Source organism: Taudactylus pleione, unplaced genomic scaffold, assembly GCF_031769625.1.
Source record: "Taudactylus pleione unplaced genomic scaffold, aTauple2 ptg000967l, whole genome shotgun sequence".
NCBI classification, from domain to species: Eukaryota; Metazoa; Chordata; class Amphibia; order Anura; family Myobatrachidae; genus Taudactylus; species Taudactylus pleione.
In genome coordinates, this window is record NW_028285368.1 from 10,500,318 (window position 1) to 10,513,846 (window position 13,529).

Genomic DNA, 13,529 nt, shown 5'->3' on the forward strand with positions numbered 1-13,529 from the left:
TGCCAAATTTGAAGTAAGGATGACTGTAGCTTTCGCCTGTCTAGCAATAGGGGGATCTGTCTGTCTACTACTCTCCTTTTAGAATGTAAGATCTCACAAGCAGGGCCCTCTTGCCTCATGTGCTTGTCCTTCCTTTACTTATACTATCATCTACTCCAGTTGTTCCCAAACTTTCTTGGTTCATGGCACCCTTACAGTCTCATAATTGTATTTTTTTTTTTTTTGCCAAAACTGCATCTAAGTCGTAATGCGTAGCAACTAGGACGTACCAGCAGACTCTGCTGATTTATTTGATGCACACATTTATACAAGTGTTGTATGACTGCTGCAATGTAGCAGCCACAACTTTTTTCATTCCAAGTTACGTGTGCTTCATATACAGACTCAGATAGGCAGGGGCGTCTTAACAGAGGAGGTTGCCCGTGTGCACTCCCTGTACGGGGCCCCCTCCTCTCTCCGCGGTGGCCAGCAGCCGACTGATGCGGCGGAGCTTTAGTAGACTCCGGGCACGCCGGCGGCCATTTTCCGGCGTTCTGTGCATGCACAGTAAACTCTGGGCACTAGAGCAACGCTGAGACCGTTTAATTCTAAATGACTTATGGTGTTCTAAAGGATCTCCCTTGTTATATGGATGTATGTAATATTGTTCTTCTTTTTCTAGGTTAATGATTTTAGAAAAGAGGCATTCGGACATATCTGCGCTTACAGAAATCCTCACAGAGGCATGTCCAGCGATAGCACATTCTATAGGTACCTAATTTCAATCTAGATTGGTTTTGTCCTTGTACTTCACCTTCCCAATTGTCTATTAGTTTTTCTGTTTGCCTTACTATTCCTATAATACAGTTTAGCATACCTCACAACATTTTAGATTTCCTAATTGGGACGTGCGTGCTCCAGAGGGTGTGTGGCCCAATGCCTGCAAGGCCACACTGCCTCGCGGATGATGTTTGAGAGAGGCGTGACCACGACACGGCCCTGTAATGCTGGGCTCTAGCTCAACACTCCGGCAGTAGCTTGGTTGCCCCCCAGCCTCTCCCGACACTTAATGGACCCATTTACCTATGCTTTGATATATGCAGAGCAGCAGTGCCAGAGTGTCCCCCAATCTCCAATCCGTCTGCGGGATACTGCAGCCCACAGGTGAGACAACCTCCCAAAAAACGTGATTGTCCTGCTGAAATCTTGCTGGTTGGGAGGAATGGTTTAATCATCTACCCTTCACTACTGCGAGCTAAGCATTCAAACTTTGTTTTATGCAGTGGAAAAGGTAATAATAAAATTGTAATTATTAAAGTGTACCAGTCATATACATTGTCAAACATCTAACACAAATCCTAAATATAAATGTTCTTGCAATGCATAAGGATTAGCGCACATACCAATATTGGGGAAAATTTAAACATGAACCTATGGAAGATGATTGTATTCTAACACAAGCATAAGCTTTAATTAAAATTTATGTCCCCATATATGTACTAAGTATTAGAGGCTGAAAGGTAGGTTGCTGTAGAAATCTGAGTGTAATAATGCAGAAAAGTTTAATAGTTTGCTCCATAGAACGGTATAGATGTTATTTTGCAGTCTTATACTCACTGTAGTGTTTAGCCAACAGTGATTTATTCATTGTAAAATATTATAAAATGAACAAAATATTTTTCTGACATAGGTTCTCCTAAAAGGAGGACAGCTTCTCTTCACTTATAATGTATTGTTTGTTTAACCTCATTATAGAAAACAAGAATTACTCATCTGTAAGAACGGAAGCACTCTCTGTATTAGAACTACTACTAAGGAAGCTTGAAGGTAAGGACAAAATGAAGGGAAAAAACCAAACAAAATGTGGTTGTATTGTTAAAGGTCTTTTTAGCATTCAGTACATCATAGGGAATACAGTAGTTTCATTTGTCTGTGAGCAGACTTTCTATCAGTAAGGTTATGCAAAGGGAGTATAAGGGAAGGCCCTAACTCTGCAAACCATGATCTGGTCAGTGCTATGAACATACAACAAGCTGCAATGGTAAGGAAAGTGAAGTGTGAAATCAATAGTCTGAAAGCTGCAGTGAGGGTGATTCTCTTAAATGGCAGTGGTTTCAGGATTCACCTGCTTAGGCTTCTGACATCTGGGAGAAAGAGAGAGAGGTTTTCCTAGTAAGGAACTGGTGTGTAGGCCTCCATTACTACATGTAATGGAGGAGATACCCACCACTGGGGTACACATGGGTGTGGTTAATCTCTTCAAAGATGACCAAAACTAGAGAAAATATGTTGCTTTATAGTTGATAATTCCAGATAACTTAATTATGCTTTTGGTATAGGAGTTTTCGAGTGTTTGTATAGTATATGTGTACGTACACAAGACCTGAAAAACATGCTGGTTTGTTTTTACTGATCTTAACAATATTCTCATTATTGCTTGTAGATTCAGAACAATGTGGAAGCCTAACACTAGACAACAGACACCTACTTATGACCTCTTTATCCACAATGGAAATGGACAGCAGGCCTGACCTGAAAGATAAAGGCTTACTGCTGAAAAAGAAGATAGAGAACTTAAGTTAAAAATGTTTCAAATGAATAACTGTGCATTTCAGCCCAAACATGTGCCGTGGATTTTCAAAACCGTTCAACGCAAGATTACATTTATGCTGTAGCATGCATCATTCCATGCCTCAAATAAATATGTCCATTAATTCTTTTCTCTTGTACATTTTGTGCATTTGTATAAACCGCATCATAGTTGAAGCACATGTTTGTAAACAGTTGCGGATTTATCCTTGGATCTGTCCTAGCGCAATTTGTGGAGATCTTATATACTAGTGCAGCATTTACTTGCTGCAATCCTTCATGCCAATAATTACATCACTTCTGCTTCATATGTGAACATGTTAAATGGTATATGTGCGATTATATTTCTTTTATTATAAAATAATTTTCTCTATCTTTAATTTTCTTGGTAATATTTGTACCGCTGTCAGTGTTTCATGGAAAATCCTTCAGTCTGTTGTAGGCAACACAATGATCCTCATGTCCAGATTAAAAGTTTATATCCCTCGGTCACTTTTACGAAGAGTTTTAATTGTTTACAGATGTGTCCTCCATCTTTGCTGCTTTGACGGCAAATGTGCGCACGCATGTGCCACGATATGTCAGGCCGCGGCAACGTTCGCACCATGCAATCCTATGGACCCGGTTGTGGACGTGCGCCATACGTAGCGTGCTTTGCCGTGGGATCCGGTCTAAAGCTCTACAGTAAAAAGGTAGACGGTGTCTAGACAGAAGGTCGACATGGTCAAAAGATCGACATGAAAATGGTCGACACAAAAGTCAATACCTTTTTTTATTATTATTTTTTAGGGTTAGGCACTTAACCCGAGGGAGGGTTAGGCATTTACCGGAGGGTGAGTGTCAGGCCCAGGAGGGAGGGTTAGGGTGAAGATAGGGTTAGAAAAAAATCAAATCCATGTGTTGACCATTAGCGTGTTGACCTTTTGATTCTGTCGACCATTTGGAGCGGTCGACCTATTGACTGTCTAACATCTGGTGTCTATCTAGACATTGTCTACCTTTTTACTGTAGATCCTTCAATCCACACCCATTTGCTGCATCAGCAGCAAAGATTCAAGAGGATACCTCTATATACAGTGTGATTTTTATATATATACATACACACACACAAAATCAAATAAGCATTTATATAGATAAAGTAAGATTTCCAGCTTAACCTGATCTTTAATAGAGCGTAAACTGTACTGTTTGCTGTTCCTATTTACCATCAAATCGTTTGAAGATTTCTGCCTATTTCTATATTGAAATCCTACAGTATAATCATTACACAATAGAACAGTCCATGATTAGTTATCAAAAGCCTACCGGGGTAAGAAAAGAGGCTATCTCCTAAAGTTTAAGGAAACCATGATGTACACGATACAGATTTTACAAGTGTGAGTGGGGTATGCTCATTGGCTTTTGAAAATAAGCCCCAGTTTGTACAGTCCTTGTTAATGATCTAAAATTACAAGGTATGTCAAGGGCTTCACTACACCTAAATGCTGAGCTTGCCAAAAGAACTAACAAGTACTTCTGGGATCCACAGCCATGATGCCTACCCTCCAATATGGCCCGTTTGATTAGGTACACTCTGCTCCTGGCCTTCCCACCTAATGTATGATTGCAGTCACCTGTGTTGAACTAGGTAATTGATGAGACAGGTTGCTGCAATCATACATTAAGAGGGAAGTCCAGGAGCAGAGCATTTTGTACTTAATGGAATGGGTCATGTTGGAGGGTCTGGATCTGCAGCATAAATGCACTGCACTTACTGTTCTCTTAACTGCAGGGAATCACACACAACCAGTAGGGCACATTGCATAGGCCACACAAACAGCCACTGGAGAATGCAGCTGACAGACACTGCCTGATTGCAGTCTCAGCCTTAAATCACAGGTTGTTGAGCTAGATAGAAAGCAGGGATACCTGCGAGCCGCAGAATAGAGGAGCTGTGAATGTTATAATGCACATTTAAATCACTTAAGTCAACACTGTAACATATACAGATATGTATGAGAGTATATTATGTATAAATTTGCCCGGATTCAACAAGCCTTTGAATTCAATAATTCATTGTTTCCTACTCGTAAACTAGTTAACTATTGACTGTGCCTCTTGTTTGTTAATTTATTTTATAGAACAGTATTTCCCAAACTCCTCTGGGAGCACTGTCAGTGCAGGTTTTCCAGGTCTCCTCATAGAATCACAAGTGAAATAATTAGCTCCACCTGTGGATCTTTTAAAATGTTTTCACACAGTAATGACTACACCTGTGCACCTGCTAGGAAAAATGGAAACCATGCACTTAGTGCTCCCTGAGAAATGAGTTTTGGAAACACTGTTATAGAGATACGCAAGAATGACAGGCAATGTGCTTCCCAACTCTAGTCATCGGGGACCCCTAACAGTGCATCATTTACAGATATCTACTGCCTGACACATTTAAAAAGATCCCCAGGAGCCAATTATTTTACTTGTTATACTGAGATGTGTAAAACATACACTGCTAGGGGACCCTGATGATTGGAGTTGGTAAACACTGACTTAAATACCATTTTATTCCACTTCCTCAAACTGTATACACTGTAGTATAAAAATAGTTTTTTCTCCATCCACTAGGGGACATTGGGGTATAGATGGGTGATCAGTGGAGCCTGACACTTTAAATTTCTTTTAGAAAGAAATTGGCTCCTCCCTCCTTATATCCCACCGTACCCAGTTTAGATTAAGGGGTATATTCAATTAGGTGCGAAAAGCTGTTTTCGGCGAAAAAGTTTCGCCAGTGATGTAATTTCGCCAAGTGAAAACTTATCCCCGTATTCAATTCCAAAGACTTTTCGCCAGTGCGGAAAGTCAATGCATTGGAATAGGCGAAAAAAACAAAGTTGGGGGACAATTTTAAAAACTAGCGAATTAGACTCCAGGGGGGTCCCCAAGTATGCCTCAGATGTTTTTAAGATTGCAGGTTCTTGCAGCAGGTGTATTTTTTTACAGTTTTTTAGAACTTCACATTAGCAACATCAATATATGCTACCACCCATTTTCATGTATCCCAAATTTGCTCGGACTAGTTATTTTGATGAAAAAATATTGCTTAATGCCATTCATCACCACTTATGCAAAGACGCTAATAGCAAGCTTTTTGTGAAATCCTCCCCCCCCAGAATCGCTTTATTAGAGGTACTAGAACACCCCTATAGTGATCCCCCTAGGTTAGTTTAGCTTTTCGGAGGGTACAGAGTGTTTTCCCCATTTTTGACAGTACATTTCACCAGGTCCGAATTTGCAGCCTGCTGTTTTCTCTGATTTCTAATTACATACGGGAATAAGCGGGAAAGCGTGCGATACTTTTCTGCATGGAAAACCAGCGATGACCTAGGCAGGTGAAAAGTTCTCGACTTTTCGTACCTAATTGAATATGCCCATTAGGGCCTAGTCGTGTACTTACGGCATGCCGGACTCCCACCTAAGTACTAACCAGGCCCAACACTGCATAGCTTCCAAGATCAGATGAGATTGGGCATGTCCAGTGTGTGTGGCTGTAGGTCAGTGTTGGCTAACCTTGACACTCCAGCTGTTGTGGAACTATATATCCCAGCATGCCCTGCCACAGTTTTAGCATGCCCTAATAGCAAAACTGTAGCAGTGCATGCTGGGTTATGTAGTTCCATAACAGCTGGAGTGTCAAGGTTAGCCAACACTGCTGTAGGTGTTCAAAAACCTTAATTTTAGACCTCTTTTACTTCTTAACTCCAGTGAATTCATTGATAAGTTCATAAAATAAATGTAAAATGTCATAGAAAAGTCTGTTGTTGCAGTTTAAAATTAGCTACAGCACCTGGTCTTCCCAGGTGGTCTCCCATCCAAGTACTAACCAGACTCAACACTGCATAGCTTCCAAGATCCAAAGAGATTGGGCATTTCCAGTGCAGTGTGGCTGAAATTGTTCGAAAACCTTAATTTTAGACCTCATTTACTTATCAACTCCAGTAAATTCATTGATAAGTTGATAAAATAAATGTAAAATGTCATGGAAAAGCCTGCTATGGCAGTACAGGTTGAGTCTCCCATATCCAAATATTCCAAAATACAGAATTATTTTGGCATGACTTAGATAATGAAACCTTTGATGGTTCAATGTACACAAACTTTGTCTAAGGCACAAATTATTAAAGATATTGTATAAAATTACCTACAGGCTGTGTGTATAAGCTGTATATGAATCATAAATGAATTTCATTTCTGTACCCAAACTTTGCTTGAGCCACAAAATTATTGAAAATATTGTATACAATGACCTGCAGGCTGTGTGTATAAGGTGTGTATCTAACACATAAATGCATTCTATGTGTGTATTTGGGTCCCAAGCCCAAGATATTTCATTATGATATGCAAATATTCCATTAATCAAAATACCCCTGGTCCCGAGTATTTTGGATATGGGAGACTCAACCTGTATAAAATTACCTACAGCACCTAGTATTCCTAGGTGGTATCCCATCCAAGTACTAACCAGGCCCAATACTGCATAGCTTCCAAGATCAGATGAGATTGCGCATGTCCAGTGTGGTGTGGCTGTAGGTATTCAAATCCACTAACTTTAGACCTCTTTTACTTCTTCACTCAAGTAAATTCATTGATAAATTGATAAAATTAAATGTAAAATGTAATAGAAAAGAATGTTATGGCAGTATAAAATTACCTACAGCACCTGGTATACCCAGGTGGTCTCCCATCCAAGTACTAACCAGGCCCAACACTGCATAGCTTTCAAGATCAGGAATGTCCAGTGTGGTGTGGCTGTAGGTATTCAAATCCACTTACTTCAGACCTCCTTTGCTTCTTAACTCAAGTAAATTCATTGATAAATTGATAAAATTAAATGTAAAATGTAATAGAAAAGAATGTTATGGCAGTATAAAATGACCTATAGCACCTTTTACTCCCAGGTGGTCTCACATCCAAGTACTAGCCAGGCCCAACACTGAATATCTTCCAAGATTGGGCATGTCCAGTGTGGTTTGGCTGTAGGTGTTCAAAAACATTAACTTTAGACCTCTTTTATTTCTTTTCTTTAATTCAATAGTTTTTATTTGTTTTCAAGAAAAGTATTAACATAAACATTAATAAAATTGTAAAAAAAAAAAAAAAAAGAAAAAAAATTAAAAATGGTTATATATTACATTATACAGTCTGTGTGGTCATTTGCATAGATTATATCCAATAGAGTAAAACATTCAGGACATCGTACACTGCGGGTTCTCGTTCAGAGCCTACATTCTAGATATACTTTGCTTAGCGAGAATGAAGCATTTGCACAACATCTTTATGCACATATATAGCATTAATTACATATTTATCACCGTGTCTACATCACATTAAGTATGAGTATCATCACTAATACACACAGCTCTATCCCCAGTGGTTATCTGTGTCACATTGAGTCCAGTCCCTGCCAGTCTCCGCCCATATGATGAATTCAGCCATCTACCCCATATAAGATGGAGTTTCTTTTTAGCCTTCCTAGCTATATACACAAATTTTTCATGCACCAAGGTTTCATTCACCAGTGTTATCCACTGCCCTATTGTTGGACCTTCAGGGGCCATCCATGTTCTAGCTATGCAAACCTTAGCAAGCATGCATAAATTAACATATTGTGCAAAGTGTTTATCTAGCATGTCTTCCCCAATAACAGCTAGAGTGTACACTACTGGAGTTAGCACATCGCGGGGAACACCAGTGGACATCAATATACAATTAACCTCTTCCCAAAAGAAACTAATATTAGAGCATGTCCATAATGAGTGCCAAAAATTGCCATTAGGGGAATTACATTTTGGGCATTTTGAATCAGATTTACCACCGAATTTAAATAAACGCTCTGGCGTTAAATACATCCTATGTAACAGGAATAATTGTATTTGTTGAAACCGAATTGTGGTAGTAGCTATTTTTGGACTACCCAGTGCTCCTATCCACACTTCATCTGGCAGTAATCCAAGGTCAGCTTCCCATTTTTGCCTAATGGATGGTAAATCAGTACCATGATATTCTTTCAACAGGGCTGCATACATAACAGACACTAAGTGTCTTGATCCTGCAGTAAAATTTTAACTGGGGAATCTCGGAACACTGGATGGGCATCCGCAAATTGTGCGTCTATGGCATGGCGAAGTTGAAGGTATCTGTAGAAATATTGTCTCGGGACATGGAACTCACTTTGTAGCTGTTCAAACAACTTAAAGACGCCAGACATGTATAATTGTCCTAACGCTTTCACCCCCCATTTCCCCCATACCTCATTAACCTGTAGTAAAACCAGTTCATCTAGACCCCTGGTATTATGTAAAGGAGTATCAGGATCCCATCCCTGTCCTTAAAAAATCTGTGTGACCTGTCTCCAAATCAAGACTGCCTGTCTAACCAGTGGAGCTCGAACACCCCGCAAATTGCTACTAAGTAATATTTGGAGTGGGGTATGCCCCCGAGATTCCTGTCTTACCAATAGAGCAGACAATTCATCTACCTCCAAAACCTGTATCCATGTCCTCAATTGCGCCAATTGTGACGCGTAATAGTAAAGCTTAAAATGGGGTAGTGCCAGTCCCCCAGCCTCCCGTGACCTAGTAAGTGTATTCAGTTGAATACGAGCTCTACGTTTAACCCAAATCAGGGAGGATAACAATCCATCTATTTGTCTAAACACACTCTGAGGGAGATAAACTGGGGAATGTTGCACCACATATAGAAGTTTAGGTTGTATAACCATTTTTACAAGGTTTACTCTGCCAGTGAGGGTCAGTGTCAATTTCCCCCATGTATCTACCCGGGATTGTATATATTCTATCTGTGGCTTAATATTTAAGGACGCATATCTATGAGGATCATTAGTTATCCATACACCTAAGTATTTGAATGAATCTACCCATCTCAATGGGAGTATTATGAGCGGGACAGCAGGACACGTTCCTCTAATGGGAAGTATACATGATTTGTCCCAATTTATCGACAGACCCGAATACTTTCCAAAATAATTAATAATTGCAAGAGCATTGGGCATGGAAGTGTCATAATCCGAGACAAAGAGCAGGATATCGTCAGCATACAATGCTATTTTATCCAATTTAGCAGGGCTAGCCCTAATCAAACAGGCCAATGGCTCAATGGCCATGGCGAATAGAATGGGTGACAAGGGGCAGCCCTGCCTTGTACCCCTTGAGAGAGGAAAAGGAGATGAGACGAATCCATTAACCGATACCCTGGCCACAGGCACCGAGTACAGCAATCTAACCCATTGAATGAAACCAGAGCCTATCCCGAAGCCATTCATTGTCTCCCATAAGAATGACCACTCTACAGAGTCAAACGCCTTAGCGGCATCTAGTTACACTATTATTTTAGAAGAGGGGTCCTCATGTGAAATCTGTAACTGAGTAAACAGGCGTCTAAGATTGAGCGAGGTTCACTTACCAGGCATGAATCCAGTTTGATCTGAGTGTATCAGCTGGGCAATCACCTGATTTAACCTAATGGACAAAACTTTAGCAAGGATTTTAATGTCTGTAGGGAGGAGAGAAATAGGTCGGTATGACTACATCTGTTTAGGGTCTTTCCCCGGCTTTGGTAACACAACTATAAGGGCCTCTGACATGGACTGGGGGAGAGAATTACATTCAAACAATTGATTAAATAGCTCGAGTAGGCGGGGCACATAAAACTGACTATGTTTTTTATATAACTCCAAGGGGATCCCGTCTAATCCCGGGGCTTTACCGTTTGGAAAGGATTTTATAGCTATGTCAATTTCCTCCAGATTCAAAGGGGAATCCAGGAATTCTTTAGCCTCAGAAGATAATTTAGGGAGAGCTATAGTGCTAAGATAATGGCGCGTTTCTTCAATACTATATGTCATGCCAGAACTAAACAGTTGCTGATAGTATCTAACAAATTCTTGTGTAATATTTGGTGTTTGGTCATAAATTACACCCCCTGAACCCACAATCTCTGCTATAGTTATTGAAGGACGCTCCAATCTTGCCAGATTGGCCAAATAACTACCAGGTCTATCACCTGTTGCATATCTAGAGTGTGAGTTGAATAGAAATTTGTATCGAGCCTTATCTGTCAAGCATTCATTCCATGCCCTCTGTGCGGACAGCCATGCGATCCTAGATGACTCTAATCCATCTGCAAGATACGTAAGCTCTAATGATTGGCATGTGGCCTCCAGCTCCAATTCCTTTTTTTTATAAAAAGACCTCAGATCAGCAACTCGTTTAATCAGAGTCCCCCTAAGAAAAGACTTAAAAGTGTCCCATACTATTTGATCTGGGGTTGTACCACGGTTAACTTCAAAATATTACTTCCATAATTCTTCCAAATCAGAGCCCGCCCCCATGCGAGTCAACCAAAATGGATTGTTTCCAAAATGACTGGCCCCTTTGACATCCCAGATCTATGCTAAGTGTTAATGGAGAATGGTCCGAGATTCCCCTGGTCTCGTAACGAACGGATTTAATTCTAGGCAGCATATCCCGCATGAGCAGCGCCAGGTCAATTCGGGAGAATGTGAGATGGGAATAGGAAAAGCAAGAAAACTGCCTTGCATTAGGGTTTTTTGTCCTCCACGCATCGACCAAGCCCGGCCCAGACACATAAGCTGAGAACCTGTTGCCATGTAATGAGGGACCCCTCTGAGTTGTACCCCTTCTATCCAAGTCTTGATCCAGAACATTATTGAAATCTCCAACACAGATTGTAGACGTTCCCGGGGACAGGGCCATAAACTCTGCTACTTTCTTTAAAACTACAGAGGAGTACGGAGGCGGTATATATAATGCTAACACTAAAAGTGATATATTATTAATCCTGCAGTTTAAAAAGACATAACAACCCCCTGAGTCAATCTGTACCGTCTCCAGTATAAAAGGGACCGATTTGCGGACGAGTATGGAGACCCCCCTAGAAGCGGTCGTGTGTGATGCATGATAAGCCCACCCCACCCACGGCTTTTTAAGGGAGAGAAATCACCCGCGTACCAGATGTGTCTCCATAAGGTAGACTATATCTGCTCCATAGTGTTTAAGTTGTCGCAGCACTAGGGAACGTTTTATTTTGTCATTAAGGCCTCTTACATTCCAAGTGAGAACATTGATATTAGTTTGCGTCATAATAATCTAGTCAATACAGCATCTCCTCCCAGAGTATATACCCATAAGACATTCTCGCATATACCCAAAACATAAGCACACCCCGAGTAAAACCCACAATGTTGCAGTATAGGATAATTTGTGACCGCATAGGATATTAAAGGAAAAAGAAAAGAAAAAATAATAAAATGATAATATTACAACCCTTACCCCTTCTATCCCCCCTCCCTGTATACCCAACCCCAACTGTGGCATACCTATTCCCACGCCCCTCCCTCAACAGGTAACAATAGAAAAATAAGTTTACCAAATGAGCATATAACAATTTATCCCATGTACAGGGTGAGGCAAAATATATAATGACCCCTAAACACAGGGAACTCCCCAAAACTGCACACCCCGGGGATAAAAAATAAGAACAAGATATCGTCCTGACCTAAAATAAGATACTATTAGGCTATGGAGCATAGGTACTCAAATATTTGAGAGAATGGTTATCATATTAATCCGCACTATTCCATAACAATTGGAGAAACCCTACGCATAATCACAGAAAAAAAAAAAGAATATGGGAATACCATAACAAAATTCACATAATATCGAAAATAGCATTACTAGATCAATATTGGTACGAACTGAAAAAGGATCACTTGTACATGTTGGTATTCACATATATAGCATAGTTACGTGCTACGCAAATCAGGAATTATGGTCCATGTTCAGTCATTTATTAACGGCCTCCTGGCCGGGACACGGTGATCCAGCCACGAAGCAGCCTCTCTCGGGGTGAAGAAAAAATTTTGTTTCACCATCCGCAACCACTCGTAATTTAGAAGGGAACAGCATGGCGTATGGAATATTAAGATCTCGCAGGCGACGCTTGACTGAAAGAAACTGTTCCCTTTCCTTTTGAACCTCGACGGAGAAGTCAGGGAACACCGAAATCCGGGAACCGTTACATTCCATAGGACCTTTAGTGCGAGCCAGCTTTATCACAGTGTCCCGATCTTGATAGTGTAGGAATTTGGCAATGAAAGTACGCGGAGGTGCTCCAGGAGGAAGCGGTCTGGTCGGAACATGATGAGCCCGCTCCACCGCAAAGTGTGAAGTAAAGGCCTCCTGGCCATATGTTTCCAGCAGCCATTTTTCCAGAAATTCCTCTGGGCTCGAGCCCTCCTCTTTTTCTGGCAACCCCACAAATCTGACGTTGTTGCGCCTAAGACGCCCCTCCATATCCGACATCTTTTTATGTACCGCAGCCATCTGAGAATCCAAGGTAGCCACTTTCTCTTTTAGTGGAGATACCGTATCCTCAAGCGTAGAAGTACGTGTTTGCACCTCACCCACTCTCTCCCGGACACGCTGTACATCGTGATGAATTATAGATAGGTCAGACTGCACTTTGCCAATTTTATCAGCAAGTCTTGTCTCACTAGCCGTGACTGCATCCAACACACTTTGCAATGTGGCCCCTGAGGAGTTCTGTGGCACAGTATCAGCAATAGGAGACGCAGGAGGCAATCCGACATCCTGTTCATCACGAGGCAGGGGCTGCGGCGTCGATAAGCACGAATAGCGCTCCAGCTTCGCTGCTGCAGCAGCATGATGAGTTTTCCCCATATTTAAAATATGTGAGAGAGGATAGTGATATAAAGTAGGTAGTAAATGTATATCAGGAGCATCAACACTGACTATATCAGGAGCTCACAAATCCAACCCAAAATGGCGGCCAGCAGCACCGCCAGCACTCAGGGGAGAGAGGCACCCAGGCACGGGATCAGGGCAGCAGCAAGGTCTCACAGCAGGATCTCACAGCAGGGGAGAGGA

General features: G+C 41.2%; 1 protein-coding gene and 2 pseudogenes across 3 annotated transcripts in view; 1 reads left to right on the forward strand and 2 right to left on the reverse strand.

The window, feature by feature from the left end:
• Nucleotides 1-2,943, forward strand: part of ECPAS (Ecm29 proteasome adaptor and scaffold) — a 130,088-nt gene extending 127,145 nt beyond the window's left edge. For 2 of the 3 annotated variants that reach the window (XM_088460103.1, XM_088460104.1), the window contains 3 exons: nt 662-750; nt 1,735-1,806; nt 2,423-2,943. In XM_088460103.1, the coding sequence (XP_088316229.1) occupies nt 662-750; nt 1,735-1,806; nt 2,423-2,562 (301 nt within the window). In that variant the 3' untranslated portion in view covers nt 2,563-2,943. Of the gene's footprint in view, nt 1-661; nt 751-1,734; nt 1,841-2,389 lie in introns of all 3 variants that reach the window. The other variant, XM_088460105.1, reaches the window with a different exon arrangement.
• Nucleotides 2,944-6,376: 3,433 nt separating this feature from the next.
• Nucleotides 6,377-6,495, reverse strand: LOC148462423 (5S ribosomal RNA; annotated as a pseudogene).
• A 519-nt stretch (nt 6,496-7,014) lies between these two features.
• Nucleotides 7,015-7,133, reverse strand: LOC148462424 (5S ribosomal RNA; annotated as a pseudogene).
• Between the last annotated feature and the right edge of the window lie 6,396 nt (nt 7,134-13,529).